Source organism: Hypanus sabinus, chromosome 4 (assembly GCF_030144855.1).
Source record: "Hypanus sabinus isolate sHypSab1 chromosome 4, sHypSab1.hap1, whole genome shotgun sequence".
NCBI lineage: Eukaryota > Metazoa > Chordata > Chondrichthyes > Myliobatiformes > Dasyatidae > Hypanus > Hypanus sabinus.
In genome coordinates this window covers 12,692,247-12,706,478 of record NC_082709.1, presented here as the reverse complement: position 1 = coordinate 12,706,478, position 14,232 = coordinate 12,692,247, and the positions used below count along the sequence as shown (strand labels likewise).

At 41.4% G+C, this 14,232-nt stretch overlaps 1 protein-coding gene across 5 annotated transcripts in view; it reads right to left on the bottom strand.

Annotated features, from left to right (window-relative positions):
- Window positions 1-14,232, bottom strand: part of cobll1b (cordon-bleu WH2 repeat protein-like 1b) — a 163,820-nt gene that overhangs the window by 45,356 nt on the left and 104,232 nt on the right. For all 5 annotated transcript variants that reach the window (XM_059966438.1, XM_059966439.1, XM_059966440.1 and 2 more), the window contains 2 exons: window positions 4,167-4,371; window positions 560-788 (listed from right to left, as the gene is read on the bottom strand). In XM_059966438.1, coding sequence (XP_059822421.1) covers window positions 560-788; window positions 4,167-4,371 — 434 coding nt within the window. The remainder of the gene's footprint in view (window positions 1-559; window positions 789-4,166; window positions 4,372-14,232) is intronic.

The window sequence follows — 14,232 nt, the reverse complement described above, 5'->3', positions numbered from 1 at the left end:
TGTGGATGGGTGGATGGGTGGATGGATGGATGGGTGGATGGATGGATGGGTGGATGGATGGATGGATGGGTGGATGGATGGATGGGTGGACGGATGGGTGGATGGACGGATGGATGGGTGGATGGATGGATGGATGGATGGATGGATGGGTGGATGGATGGATGGATGGGTGGATGGGTGGGTGGATGGATGGATGGATGGGTGTGTGGATGGGTGGATGGATGGATGGATGGGTGGGTGGATGGGTGGATGGATGGGTGGATGGATGGGTGTGTGGATGGGTGGATGGATGGATGGATGGGTGGATGGACGGATGCGTGGGTGGATGGATGGATGGGTGGGTGGACAGATGAATGGACAGATGGATGGATGAAGGGAGGGAGGGATAACATTCAATGTTTGCAGAATGGGAACTGCATTTTTCTGAAGAACTTTGTCAATAAACAAATTTTTAATCTGCTCTATTAATATTATTGCCATGTTTCTAGTTTATACAAAAACAATCAAAGCCATACATTTTTTGTGTTATCACATCAACTGCCTACTGCCAGGTACATACCTACACTGGTATCCACTGCGCACACTTCTCGCAGACCAAGTTCATTGAGAGTTTTTGTCAAATCATACGGTTCCAAATGTTCAAAGTCTTTCACTAAAATAGTGCTGCTTGGATCAAATTCACACTTATTGCTGATAACAGGAATCAGTTCTTGAAGGGGAACAAATGGACTAACTCGTACGATGGTTTTCTGTGTTTTCCTGTAGTTTATTACCACTCGCACTGTTTGCTGAAAATATGAACAAGAATAAATGTACACAGGAGTATGACACTGGAATAATGATACACTGATATAAAATACTAAAATCACCACCTCACCAATATGTAAATTTGGGAATCAGACAACATAAAACCAATTTGTTTAGACGAGTGGCTTCCAACCTGGGGTCCACACATGTTTAGGTTAATGGTAGGGGTCCACGGCATAGAAAAGGTTGGGAAGCTCTGGTTTAGACTTTTCTCCCTTACCTCATAAATGTAAGAAAAATGCCTAAGACTTCCTCAAAATAGCTCATTAAATATAGCAGGATTGAGGACCTGAACATCAATCACAGTTAGCATTCCTTGTGAATAAGGCAAATCGAGTCAAGGTTCAATGCTAGGTTTTTCTGGCAAAGAAAGCACTTGCAATGCCGTGAACACCTCACCGTGCCAATAAGCCGCCAGAATGAAGGGAAACTGCACTATCTTATCATCATCACTTTCAGCAGGTCAACTATGTACTTGCCTTAAGGTATTCCCACCAAATAAAGCAGTGCAAAAACAGAGCGGCTGCTGAAGAGATAATGGAAGCATTGGGTATGATCTTTCAAGAATCACTTGGATTCTGGCATGGCTCCAGAGGACAGGAAAATACCAAATGTCACTCCACTTTTTAAGAAGGGAGGAAGTCAAAAGAAAGGAAATTATAGCTGAGTTAACCAAACCTCAGTGGTTGGGAAAGTGCAGGAATCTGTTATTAAGAATGAGGTTTCAGGATGCTTGGAGACCGATGATAAAATCGGTTAAACTAAGCATGGTTTCTGTAAAGCAAAATCTTAACTCACAAATCTGATAGAGTTCTCAAGGAAGTGACAAGCAGGGTGGATCAAGGAGAGGCAGTGGATGTCATCTACCTGGATTTTCAGAAGGCATTTGATAAGGTGCTACACATGAGGCTGCTTAACAAGATAAAATCCTATGGCGTTACAGGAAAGACACTGGCATGGATAGCGGAATGGCTGACAGGCAGGAGGCAGTGAGTGGGGATAAAGGGGGCCTTTTCTGGTTGGCTGCCAGTGACTAGCAGTGTTCCTCAGGGGTTAGTGGGCCCGCTACTTTTCACATTGTTTGTCAAGTGATTTAAATAGTGGAATTGATGGCTTTGTGGCAAAGTTTGAGGATTATACGAAGAAAGATGGAGCAGCAGGTAATGCTGAGGAAGCAATGTGATTGCAACAGGATTTAGACAAATTGGAAGAATGGGTAAAAAAGTGGCAGATGGAATACAGTGTTGGGAAATGTATGATAAAGCATTTTGGTAAAAGGAACAACAGTGCAGACTATTATTTAATTGGGGAGAAAGTAGAAACATCGAAGTTACAGAGGAACTTAGGTAGGAGTCCTTGTGCAAGACTTCCAGAAGATTAATTGACAGGTTGAGTCTGTGGTAAAGAAGGTAAATGCAATGTTGGCATTTATTTCATGGGGGATAGAATATAAAAGTAAGGAGATAATGCTGAGGCTTTATAAGACACTAGTCAGGCCGCACTTAGGAGTATTGTCAACTGTTTTGAGCCCCATATCTCAGAAAGGATGAATTGTCATTGCAGAGAGTCCAGAGGAGGTTCACAAGGATGACTCCGGGAATGAAGGAGTTAACATATGAGGAGCGTTTGGCAGCTTTGGACCTGTACTCACTGGAATTTAGAAGAATGCAGGGGAATCTCATTGAAACCTACCGAATGATTAAAGGACTGGATAAGGTAGATGTCTGCTATAGTGAGAGTATCCAGAACTAGAGGGCACAGCCTCAAAATTGAGGGGCAACCTTTTAGAATAGAGGTAAGGAGGGATTTTTTTAAGATAGTGAGTAGTGAATCTGTGGAATGCTCTGCCACAGTCTGCGGTGCAGGCCAAGTCTGTGGGTATATTTAAAGTGGAAGCTGATAGTTTCCTGATTGGTCAGGGTGTCAAACGCAGCTGTATGGGGTTGAGTGGGATCAGGGATCAGCCATGATGGAATGGCGGAGCAGACTCGATGGGTTGAATGGCCTAATTCTGTTCCTATGTCTTATGGTCTATGGAAACAAGGGGGAGGAGTGTCTCTAAAGATGATCATATAATAATTAGAGAACAATCACTTCCAGGAGTTGTAAGGACTAAGCCCAAACCCAAACATTCTGAACTCCCTCAACAGGACTCTTCCTACCAGAAAAAGAAGGTAAGATGTTATTATAACAGGTAGCTATGATAGCAGTTCTTCATATGAAATAAACCATGCCCTCATGCAGTGGGCTTGGGGCATTTAGGAATAGGCAAATAAATGGGCAAGCAGGTTTCACACCATACAAGCAACTGGCACTGAATGTCCAGTATGGAGTCACCTAACTACATATCCTTTTCTTCTAGCAGCGTTACCATTGCCCATTTTCCCATGATTGTGGCAAACTAATGATTAGTTGTACTACCCATACAGAAAAGATAGCTACAAAGGCAGGTTAGAGGTTGCCAAATAAGTCACTTCCTCAAAGCTTTTCCAAGAAGTACAGGCACAGTCAGGATTGAGGGAGAATACTATCCACTTCCAGGGACTATCACGGCTCCAAAACTTCAGCTCAGTAACGTTCAGGGCAAAACAACCACACTAAAACTCATTAATTGGCACTGCACCCACCACACTAAATATTCATTCTTCCACCGGAGGTGGACTGTAGCTGCAGTGTGCACCAGCTGCAAACTGAACTAAGGCAACTGGTCAGCCGTCTCCTAACCAGGGACCTCCACCACATTGAAGGAGATACAACATATGCGATTAAATGACTTATGAAGTTTATAGTTTGATGGATGCAAGCTTATTGCAACTTAAGTTCTCAGTAGACTGGAACATTACAATAAGCAGCCAGATATCTCTGGCGTTTTTAGATTACAAAAATTCCTGGATGATGTATTTCATACCAATAATTAGAGCTGATACTGGTAAGGTGCTACGGGTTACACCTCCAGTAATCGCTATATAATGCTTTACAATATCCTAAGTACAACTTGGTCCAGTGCTCTTTCCACTTTGGATATAACAAATCATGGATTTTTAAGAAAGGACCATGTGAAATAAGAAAAACTTTCTTTCTGCTTTGGAAGTTCCAGTGGCTGGGAAGAAATCTGTACATAGAAAAAAAACCTGAAGCAATCCTATCCTGAGTGCACAAATTTCAAAAGTCAAATACTATACATGCTTAAACATTAAATTAAAATGGGAAAATACTTGGCAGCTCATATTTTCTATTTCAATTCAACAGCTTTTCATTAAAACAGAGTTTCTGACCATTATTAATGTGTCATAAATACATTTATATCTTGTCAAAGTGATGTCATACATCAATTTTACACATCAGCCAGTTTAACCAACCTCAGGTACCACTGATGTGTGTTTCTTTTTCTCTTCCACATTTTTCTCCTTCAGAATAACTTTCTCAACTTCCAATGTGCCTATCAGCATGCTGGGTTTGAACAGGATTTGACTCTTCTCTTTTCCCACCAATTCAATGGTGTGGCTTGATGGATTTAAGTGATATTTGCCACAAAGGAAAATCACCAAATCCCTCATAGGTTTGCTAGAAGAAAAAACAAAGATGTTTTCCAGGTTAAAAATCGTGATTATAAACTGCAAAACAAAAGATTAACAAACTAATTGCTCAATTTTAAAAAAAATAACAATCAAATATATTGATAGTCATCCTTTAATATTGATCTGAAATGATATGAGAAAGGACAAGCTATTAAATATGAGTCCACACAGAGAAGGATACCAAGCAATGGAGCGTTAGTGTAGTGGTTAGCACACGGCTTTGCAGTAGCAGTGACCAAGGTTCAATTCCTGCCGCTGCCTGTGAGGAGATTGTACATTCTGCCCATGATCCCGTGGGTTTCCTTTAATTTACTTTACCTTACTTTACTTTATTGTCACCAAACAACTGATACTACAGCGTACAATCATCACAGTGATATTTGTTACTGCGCTTCGCGCTCCCTGAAGAACTAATCTAAATAAATATAAAAAATTTAAATTATAAATCATAATTAGAAAATGGAAAAGGGAAAGTAAGGTAAAGTAAGGTAGTACTTCCTCCCGCAGTCCAAAGACGTACCAGTTTGTAGGTTAATTGGTCATTGTACATTGTCCTGTGATTAGGCTCAGATGAAATCAGGGGATGGCTAGGCACCCAGAAAGGGTCTATTCCATGCTGTATCGCAATAAATGAATAATCTAATAATCTATAATCTAATCTACGCCAAACCTGAACAAAAAGAAAGCTCAAACACGAGACTGTTAGTAAGCTAACAAACAAAAGTGATAAATCGCAAAATAATGAGCATTCAGGGTGAAGGCATTTTATCACTGATTAATATATGTTGTGTGTATTGCTTGAATTTCCAGCATCTGCAGATTTTCTCTTGTTTGTTGATTGATTCATGACGAGTCAGGGCATGAAGAGATACAGGGAGAAGGCAGGAGATTGGGGTTGAGAGGGAAAATGAATCTGACATGATAAAATAGCGGAGCTGACTCAATGGGCCAAATGGCCTAATTCTGCTCCTATATCTCATGGTCTTATGAGCTTATTTCACTCCATCCCCAAAACCCCCTGCCTGAGAAGGGAAAAACTCTGAAGTAAGCTTCAGGCTACCAAGGCAAATGGCACTTCCCATTTCTGTAAGTGAAATGAATATGTACGTTTCTAGTCAAGGCAGACGCAGTGTTATATGAAAGGTGTGTGCAAAGCAACTCAAGTCATAAGTAATATGATGTAACACACACAGAATGCTGGACAAACTCAGCAAGTCAGGCAGCATCTACGAAAACGAACAAGCAATCAACGTTTCAGGCCGAGACTCTTCTTCAGGACTGAGAAGGAAGGAGGAGAACATCAGAATAAAAAGGTGGGGGGAGGGGAAGGAGGCTAGCTAGAAAGTGAGAGGTGAAGCCAGGTGGGTAGAAAGATCAAAGGCTGGAGAAGAAAGAGCCTGTTAGGAAAGGAGAGGAGAAAGGGAAAGAGGAAGGGATTCGGGGAGGTGATAGGCAGGTGAGAAGAGGTAAAAGGCCAGAGTGGGGAGTAGAAGAGGAGAGAGGGGGAGAGAATTTTTTTTTAAGCAGAAAGAGGAATTGGAATCAGAATTAAAACGTTTGGCCACTGGGAAGCTCCATTTCAGGCAGAAGGAACAGAAGTGCTCGATGAAGCTGCCCCCCAGTTTACGACGGGTCTCACCAATGTAGAGGAGACCACATCGAGAACACCTGACAACAGGTAGTATGATATCTGGGATTAGTTTTAATCGCTTTGGACTGCCGCTGGGATAAGATGATGTTAGAAGGGAACTTGTTATACATTCTTTATAATGGTATTAGAACTTTCATCTTGCTTTTATTTCCTCTATTCCATCTACACCATGCATAAAGCATTAACATTAAATGGTACAAAATGCCTGAAGGTTTTGCTGTCTAATATTTCTTTTTCATCCGCATTTCATCAATACATGGAATGACTGAGACAAGGATAATTTTCTTTCAAAGGATATAATTTCTTTGAAAAATTCTTAAAAGCAATGAAACTTTTGTACAAGTCCACAAAACAGTTTCAGACCACGGATAATCAGGGTTGGTACAAATAAATCGAAAGACAAAGCAGAGGCAAAATTTGTTTTGAAGCTTAATGTTAAATAGGAAAGGATAGTTTGATCACATGCTGGAATTAATAGTTTATCGTTCATCTTTGAAAACAAATTATATCTACAGTTGACAAAGGGTAACCAGCAAAAAGGATGAATAAATCATATCTAGAACAGAAGCATACAGAGCAAAATTAGAGACCACAGTAAGCCACCGAATGCAGTGAAACATAATTACTGACTGTCAGGTCTTTCACATACATAAAAAGGAGGAGCTTAATTAGAGAAGGATTTTAGGAGACATGGTGCCTAACGGCAACTCTTTTGCTTGCATCTTCGAAAACGGCTTTATTTCTCTTATTTTTCCCTTTGAAAACCCTGAGCTGGAGATACACGCTGAATTCAGTTCTTTGTGGGAATGGGACATGCTCTCGGGGTCTCACGACTGGCCATTGCTCGATACATCAAGGATGCGGCCCAGAAGATTAGCTCGCCTTCACAGTTTCGGGATTTCGTGGCTTTGCAGGCAGGCGGACTCGAGGTCGGTGCCTCTGCAGGAAATCGATGTGTCGTGGGAGACGGAAGATCTCTGGCTGTGTGCCCAGAGACCTGAGTTCTTTGGGCACAGAGCTCAGAAAACGTGATGCAACTTACTTTAACATCGTAAATCAGCGAGTTGTTTGTTATGTCTCCTGTCTCACTGTGAAACGGAGACACCTCTTTTTCCCTTATTAGTGGGGGGGGGGAGAAGGGAGGGAGGGAGAGGAAGAGAGAGACTGAGACTGTGGTACGTCCAGTTACCAGGTGAACAAGTAGTCTTTGGGGTACTGCAAGTCTGTGTCTTTATTGACGCTTCGCTGCACGCTTGGCAGGGACGCCAGTGCTTTTTTTTGCTGGTAGGGGAGGGGGGATCATTGCTTTGTTCCTGCTGGGGGGGGGGGGGTTTGGGGTTCTAACATTTAACTATCATTCATTCTTTGGGGCACTTCTCTGTTTTCATGGATGGTTGCGAAGAAAAAGCATTTCAGGATGTATATTGTATACAGTTCTCTGACATTATATGGATTATGTACATTATACATATAATGTACAATATATGACATCAGTGGTGGGAAAGACGCTGGAGTCAATTATAAAAGATGAAATTACGACACATTTGGATAGAGGTAGAAGGATCAGTCTGAGTCGGCATGGATTTATGAAGGGAAAATCATGCTTGACTAACCTGGAGTTTTTTGAGGATGTAACTATGAAAATGGACAAGGGAGAGCCAGTGGATGTAGTGTACCTGGACTTCCAGAAAGCTTTTGATAAAGTCCCACATAGATTAGTGGGCAAAATTAGGGCACATGGTATTGGGGGAAGAGTACTGACATGGATTGAAAATTGGCTGGCTGACAGGAAACAAAGAGTAGCGATTAATGGGTCCCTTTTGGAATGGCAGGCTGTGACCAGTGGGGTACCGCAAGGTTTGGTGCTGGGACCACAGCTGTTTACAATATACATTAATGATTTAGACGAAGGGATTAAGAGTAACATTAGCAAATTTGCCGATGACTATTGTCTTTGAAAACTTTGAAATGTTTTATTTCCAAACTTGAACTAATTGTAGCTGGAGCTCAAAAATCTTCTTAATGTTCCATCTGGAACATGTCAAATTGTTCCACATTGCAGGGTCAGGTACCTTTAAAGCATAAGCTCTTCAATTCAGAATACAGAATTAGCAATTTCAGACCACTTCTCTTGGCTCTCAGCAAAGAACTCATATGGGGTTTGGAAGTTAAGAAACTGATATTATTGTACTTCTGCTGGGAGCTGGGTTTAGAGTATGGCACTGAAGATTATTAACTATAATCTTTGTACTGATAAATCCCATGCTAAACACAAAACATATAATAGTGTCGGCTACCTTTTTGCTCTGTACAACCTCTTTGTCAGAGAAATATTTTGCAAAGTTAAATTCATATGTTTCTCTGCATAATACATTCACAGTAAACTGTTGAACAATACACAAATAAGATTAATTAATGCCATACACACACACAATGCTGGAGAAATTTAGCAGGTCAGGCAGCATTTACGGAAATGAATAATCAGTAGACGTTTTGGGCTGAGACTCTTCGTGGTCAGAAACATGACTGTTTATTCACTTCCATCGATGCTGCCCGACTTGTTGAGTTCCTCCAGCATTTTGTGTGTGTGTTGCTCTGGATTTCCAGTCTCTGTGCAATCTCTTGAGTTAATGAGACTAATTAGGTAGCTCTTGTAAGACAGAGGAATGTTGTGATAAGTTAAATGGCTTCTCCTGTGACAGCTAAGCTATACAATTTATAACCAGAAGACAATGTAATTCCTATCCCATTCACTTATTAACATTAACACTGACTTAATGTAATATTTCCAGAAACTACAAAGACAGGATTTAAAGTGAACAGTAAGTTTTATCCATGAGCAGAAAGCAGTACCTCACATGAATGGAATTCTCGTCACCTGTACATGCAGTGGTTAGAACATTGAACATTGAAGAGTATGACACAGGAACAGGCCCTATGGCCCACAGTGTCGTGTCAAACCAGCTAAAAAGCAAATCAAAAACATCCAAACACTAATTCCCCCTACCTACACTATGTCCATATCCCTCCATCCACCTTAGATCCATATGCTTATCCAAATGTAACTTAAAAGCCTCTAAATGTACAGTATTTGTCTCTACCACCATATCAAGGCACAGCATTCCAGGCATCCACCACTCCCTGAGTGAAAACTTACCCCTCACTCCCCCGTTGAACCGACCCTCGTCTCACCTTCAATGCATGCCCTCTGGTATTAGACATTTCAAATTCAGGAAACAGATGCTCTTTGTCGACTCAATCTATGACTCTCATAATCTTATAAACCTCTGTCAGATCTCCCCTCAGCTCCAACACTTCAAAACTACCTAAGTTTACCCAGCCTCTAGTGATAGCTAGCAGTTGCCCTCTAAACCAGGCAGCATCCTGGTTTACCTCTTCTGCACCCTCTCCAAAGCCTCAAAGTCCTTCCTATAGTGGGTTGACCAGAACTATATTCCAAATATGGTCCAACCAGACTTCTATAAGGTTGCAAAATAACCTCCTGACTTTTGAACTCAACACATCAACGAATGAAACTAGTTCAAAAATACCAACTCTAAATTCAGATCAATTCAAATCAATCTAAATTCAGAGCTTGTCAGTCAAAATTATTACTTGATCCCCCTAAAACATTACAAATATCAATGTTGAATTATACTACTTTTATATTCTGTGGATTATATGGGGGGGGGGGGGATAACTTCATCATTGAAATGTTCCCACAACCTATTGAGTCACTTTCATCTCCTGTTCTCAATATTTATTGCTTATTTATTGTGATTATTTCTTTTTCTACTAGCACATTTGTTGTCTTTGGCACACTGGCTGAATGCCCAAGTTGAGGTGGTCTTTCACTGATTCTGTTATGAGTATTATTTCATTATGGATTTATTGAGTATGCCTGCAAAAGATTGAATCTCAGGGCTGTTTAAGATGACATAAATGTACTTTGAACCTTACATTGTGTATTTTGGTGATGGTGAAAATGAGAGTGAGAGTTATATGGATTTTTCCTTCGGGATGGTTCATATTAAAGGGCTGTTCCCACAGCAGTAACGTGAACAGGTCAGTTTTGATCTCTTACTGGAATTGCTGGCTGGTAACCTGCTTGATAAATTCTCTCTATACTGGGACATTCTTGCATCCAACAACCATTCCTTCTTAACTGCTGTTGGCTCATTGTCATCAGAATTTTTTTCATTATTTACTTCAATTGTATATGGATTTAACAGCAGAATGACTCTATGGATAAGAACATATGAGAATAAGCTAATCGTCCTTGAGTACCTGGTCAGTGAGATCAGTTACAATCTCTCTTTTATTTACTGACCCCACAGCCTTGCTTCCCTTAAGATACAAGAAACTACTAACCTCAGTAATGCACGTACTCAGTGACTGAGCTGACACGATGCTCTTGGGTAGAAGATTCCAAAGATTAACTACCAATGGGTGAAGATTTTTTTTGTTACCTGACTTTTATGAATGGTCATTCCCTTGTTTAGATCGTGCCCCCTAAGAAGACACCTAAACAATTGAAAACTTTCTAAATAGACTATTGTGCAAAAGTCTTACCACCCTACATTTTTAATATGCTTTTAGATGGTATGGCCCGATCTTAACAGCATTGGGGCTGCCTGGGATTACCTGGAGAGACAGACACAAGTGTGACAGCCAAAGTCTGCCGAAGAACTCGTGAAGTTCTCCAAGATGCTTGGAACAACCTACCAGCTGATTTTCTTATAAAACCGCATGATAGTGCACCTAAGCGAACTGATGCAGTTATAAAGGCAAAGGGTGGTCACACCAAATACTGATTTGATTTAGTGTTTTACAGTTTACTGCTCCTTATGGTAATTTTTTTTGATATTTAGAAACTTCAATTCATTACTTTTGAAAGGATCTTTGCTTTACAGAATTTTTTAACATGTGCCTAAGACTTTCATACAGTACTGCACTTCATTAAAGAATTGTAGTTTGAGAGATCCACTTCTCATAATCTCATTTAGGAACAGTTATCTTAACATCACTTCATAGAACAAATTCATCAATCTAAGTAATGGTGCAAGTAATCTTCACCAAGCTCCACTCTGCTGCAGGCACATTCCTTCTTAAGTGGGGAGGAACGACACTTTGACAGTGCTCGAGTTAACTGGACACTGGCGATAGACACCAATACCATTTGTCATTCTAAACTCTTACAAGCTAACTCTGAATGATTTGTGCGCCTAGGATCCTCCGAGCATTTAAAAGAAATATTCTGATGCTCTACTTTTTTTGCACCCCGAATAAACTGAATCAGGATCAGATTTAGTATCATCAGAATATGTCATGAAATTTGTTACCTTAGCAGCAGCAGCACAATGCAATACATGACAATATAAAAAATAAATAAATCTATTCCAATATGTATATTAAATAGTTAATTTAAAATAGTGCAAATACAGAAAAATGAGGTACCGTTCATGGGTTCACAGCCCATTCAGAAATTGGATGGCACAGGGGAAGAAGCTGTTCCTGAACTGCTGAACGTATGCCTCCAGGCTCCTGTATCTCCTTCCTGACAATAACAATGAGAAGAGGGCATGTCCTGGGTGTTGGGGGTCCTTAGTAATAGATGCCACCTTTCTGAGGTATCAGTCCTTGGAGAGAACTCCTTGCAATTGACTTACATTTTTTCATTGTGTTGTATCTGCCATATTTTTGCCCATTCACTTAGCCTATCCATATGCCTATGAAGCCACTCTGCACTAGTACAGTGACGGACAACTTTGCATTTTCAGCTAAATTGGATATATATCACTTAGTCCTCTTATTAAAATTAATGATGCATACTGAACAGAAATGACACCATCTCCCTTCCCTGCTGAACTCCACAGATCTCAGCCACAAGCCCAAACATTATGTTATCCCTTCTTTATCCGCAATACATTACGAATATTATGCTGAAGCATAATATTCTGTAATTTGTTTTTTTAAACAATTCAAAGTCCAGAATAAGTTTATTATCAAAGTCTCTGTGTCACGATATCCAACCATGAGATTCACTTTCTCATAGCATACTCAGTAAGACCGTAAGATATAGGAGCATCTGGCTCATTAAGCCTGCTCCACCATTTCATCATGGCTGATTCAAATCTCTTCTCAGCCCCAGTCTCCTGCCTTCTCACCGTATCACTGCATGCCTTGATCAATCAAGAATCCATCAAACCCTGCCTTAGAATTGGACTCCACAGCTGCCTGTGGCAACGAATTCCACAGATTCACTACTCTCTGGCTAAAGAAATTCTTCCTCATCTCTGTTCTAAAAGGATTCCCCTCCGTTCTGAGGCCATGTCCTCTGGACTTAGAATCTCCCACCATAGGAAACATCCTCTCTACATCCACCCTGTCAAGACCTTTCACCATTGAGGTCACCCCTCATTCTTTCGAATTCTAGTGAGTACAGGCCCAGAGCCACCAAGCACCCTTCATATGACAAGGCATTCAATCCTGGAATCATTTTTGTGAAACTCCTTTGAATCCTCTTCAGATTCAGCACGCCCATTCTAAGATAAGGGACCAAGAAGAAGAATTAGTCCTTAACTGGGCAGTGGAGTTATCGGGGCACCGTCATGACGGTGTTTCCGTAGCAAGCTATTCTTCTCTTTACGAGACCAAGTTGCTAGCTTGACGCTCAACCCGACTTGGATTTGAACTCGTGAGTCTTCGCTCTGGAGTCTGGCGTTGATATTATTGTGCCACCAAGCTGGACAACGAGGGGCCCAAACCTGTCACGATTCCGCGAGGCCTCAACCAGTGCTTTATAAAGTCTCAACGTTATATCTTGCTTTTATATTCTAATCTTCTTGAAATAAATGCTAACATCGTATTTGCCTTCATCACCACAGCCTCAACCTGCAAATTAACCTTTAGGGAATCCTGCACAAGGACTCCCAAGTCCCTTTGCACCTCAGTTTTTTGTATTTTCTCTCCATTTAGAAGATAGTCAACTCTTGGAAAGGGTATTGGAAAGGGTACAGAGGAGATTTACCAGGATGCTGCCTGGTTTAGAGAGTATGGATTATGATCAGATATTAAGGGAGCTAGGGCTTTACTCTTTGGAGAGAAGGAGGATGAGAGGAGACATGATAGAGGTGTACAAGATATTAAGAGGAATAGACAGAGTGGACAGCCAGCACCTCTTCCCCAGGGCACCACTGCTCAGTACAAGAGGACACGGCTTTAAGGTAAAGGGAAGGAAGTTCAAGGGGGATATTAGAGGAAGGTTTTTCACTCAGAGTGGTTGGCGCGTGGAAAGCACTGCCTGAGTCAGTGGTGGAGGCAGATACACTAGTGAAGTTTAAGAGACTACTAGAAAAGTATATGGAGGAATTCAAGGTGCGGGGGTTATATGGGAGGCAGGGTTTGAGGGTCAGCACAACATTATGTTCTATGTTCTTCTAGCAAAGTGCATACCATACAGTTCCAGACACTACATTCCATCTGCCATTTCTTTGCCCATTCACCTAATCTGTCCAAGTCCGTCTGGAGCCTCTCTACTTCCTCAAAGCTACCTGCTCCCCCATCTATCTTCAATCATCTGCAAAACTTTTCAAAGCTATAAACTCCATTATCCAAATCATTGACATATAAAAAGAATTAGTCTCGACACAGACCTCTGTGGAATACCACTAGTCACTGGCAGCCAGCCAGAAAATGTTCCCTTTATTCCCACTCTTTGCCTCCTGCCAATCAGTACTGCTTCAGCCATTCTAGAGTCTTTCCTATAATACCGTGGGCTTCAGGTTCGGCTGACTGTAAATACAAAGTACACTGCAGGTGCTGTGGTCAAATCAACACGTACAACAAGCTGGAGGACCTCAGCAGGTCGGTCAGCATCCGCGGAAACGAGCAGTCAACGCTTCGGGCCGAGACCCTTCGTCAGGATTCACGAAGGGTCTCAGCTGAATGTTGGTGGTTGTTTTCACAAAGTCAGTCGAATTCCTGATGTGATGCGCATAGCCCCCCAACAAAGGGGGGCAGCATACTTGTTAAATGATTCATGAGGCAGTCATTAGGAGAATCTATCCCACTGATGATAGGACTTGGGGGTGGGGGGGGGGGGAGCCCGTAAAGTCTTGGTGGTACTGGCGCCTGAGATAGAAGTGTCTTTCACATGTCTGCCGGCAGTCCGATCTCCTCAGTAAAGCAGAGGCC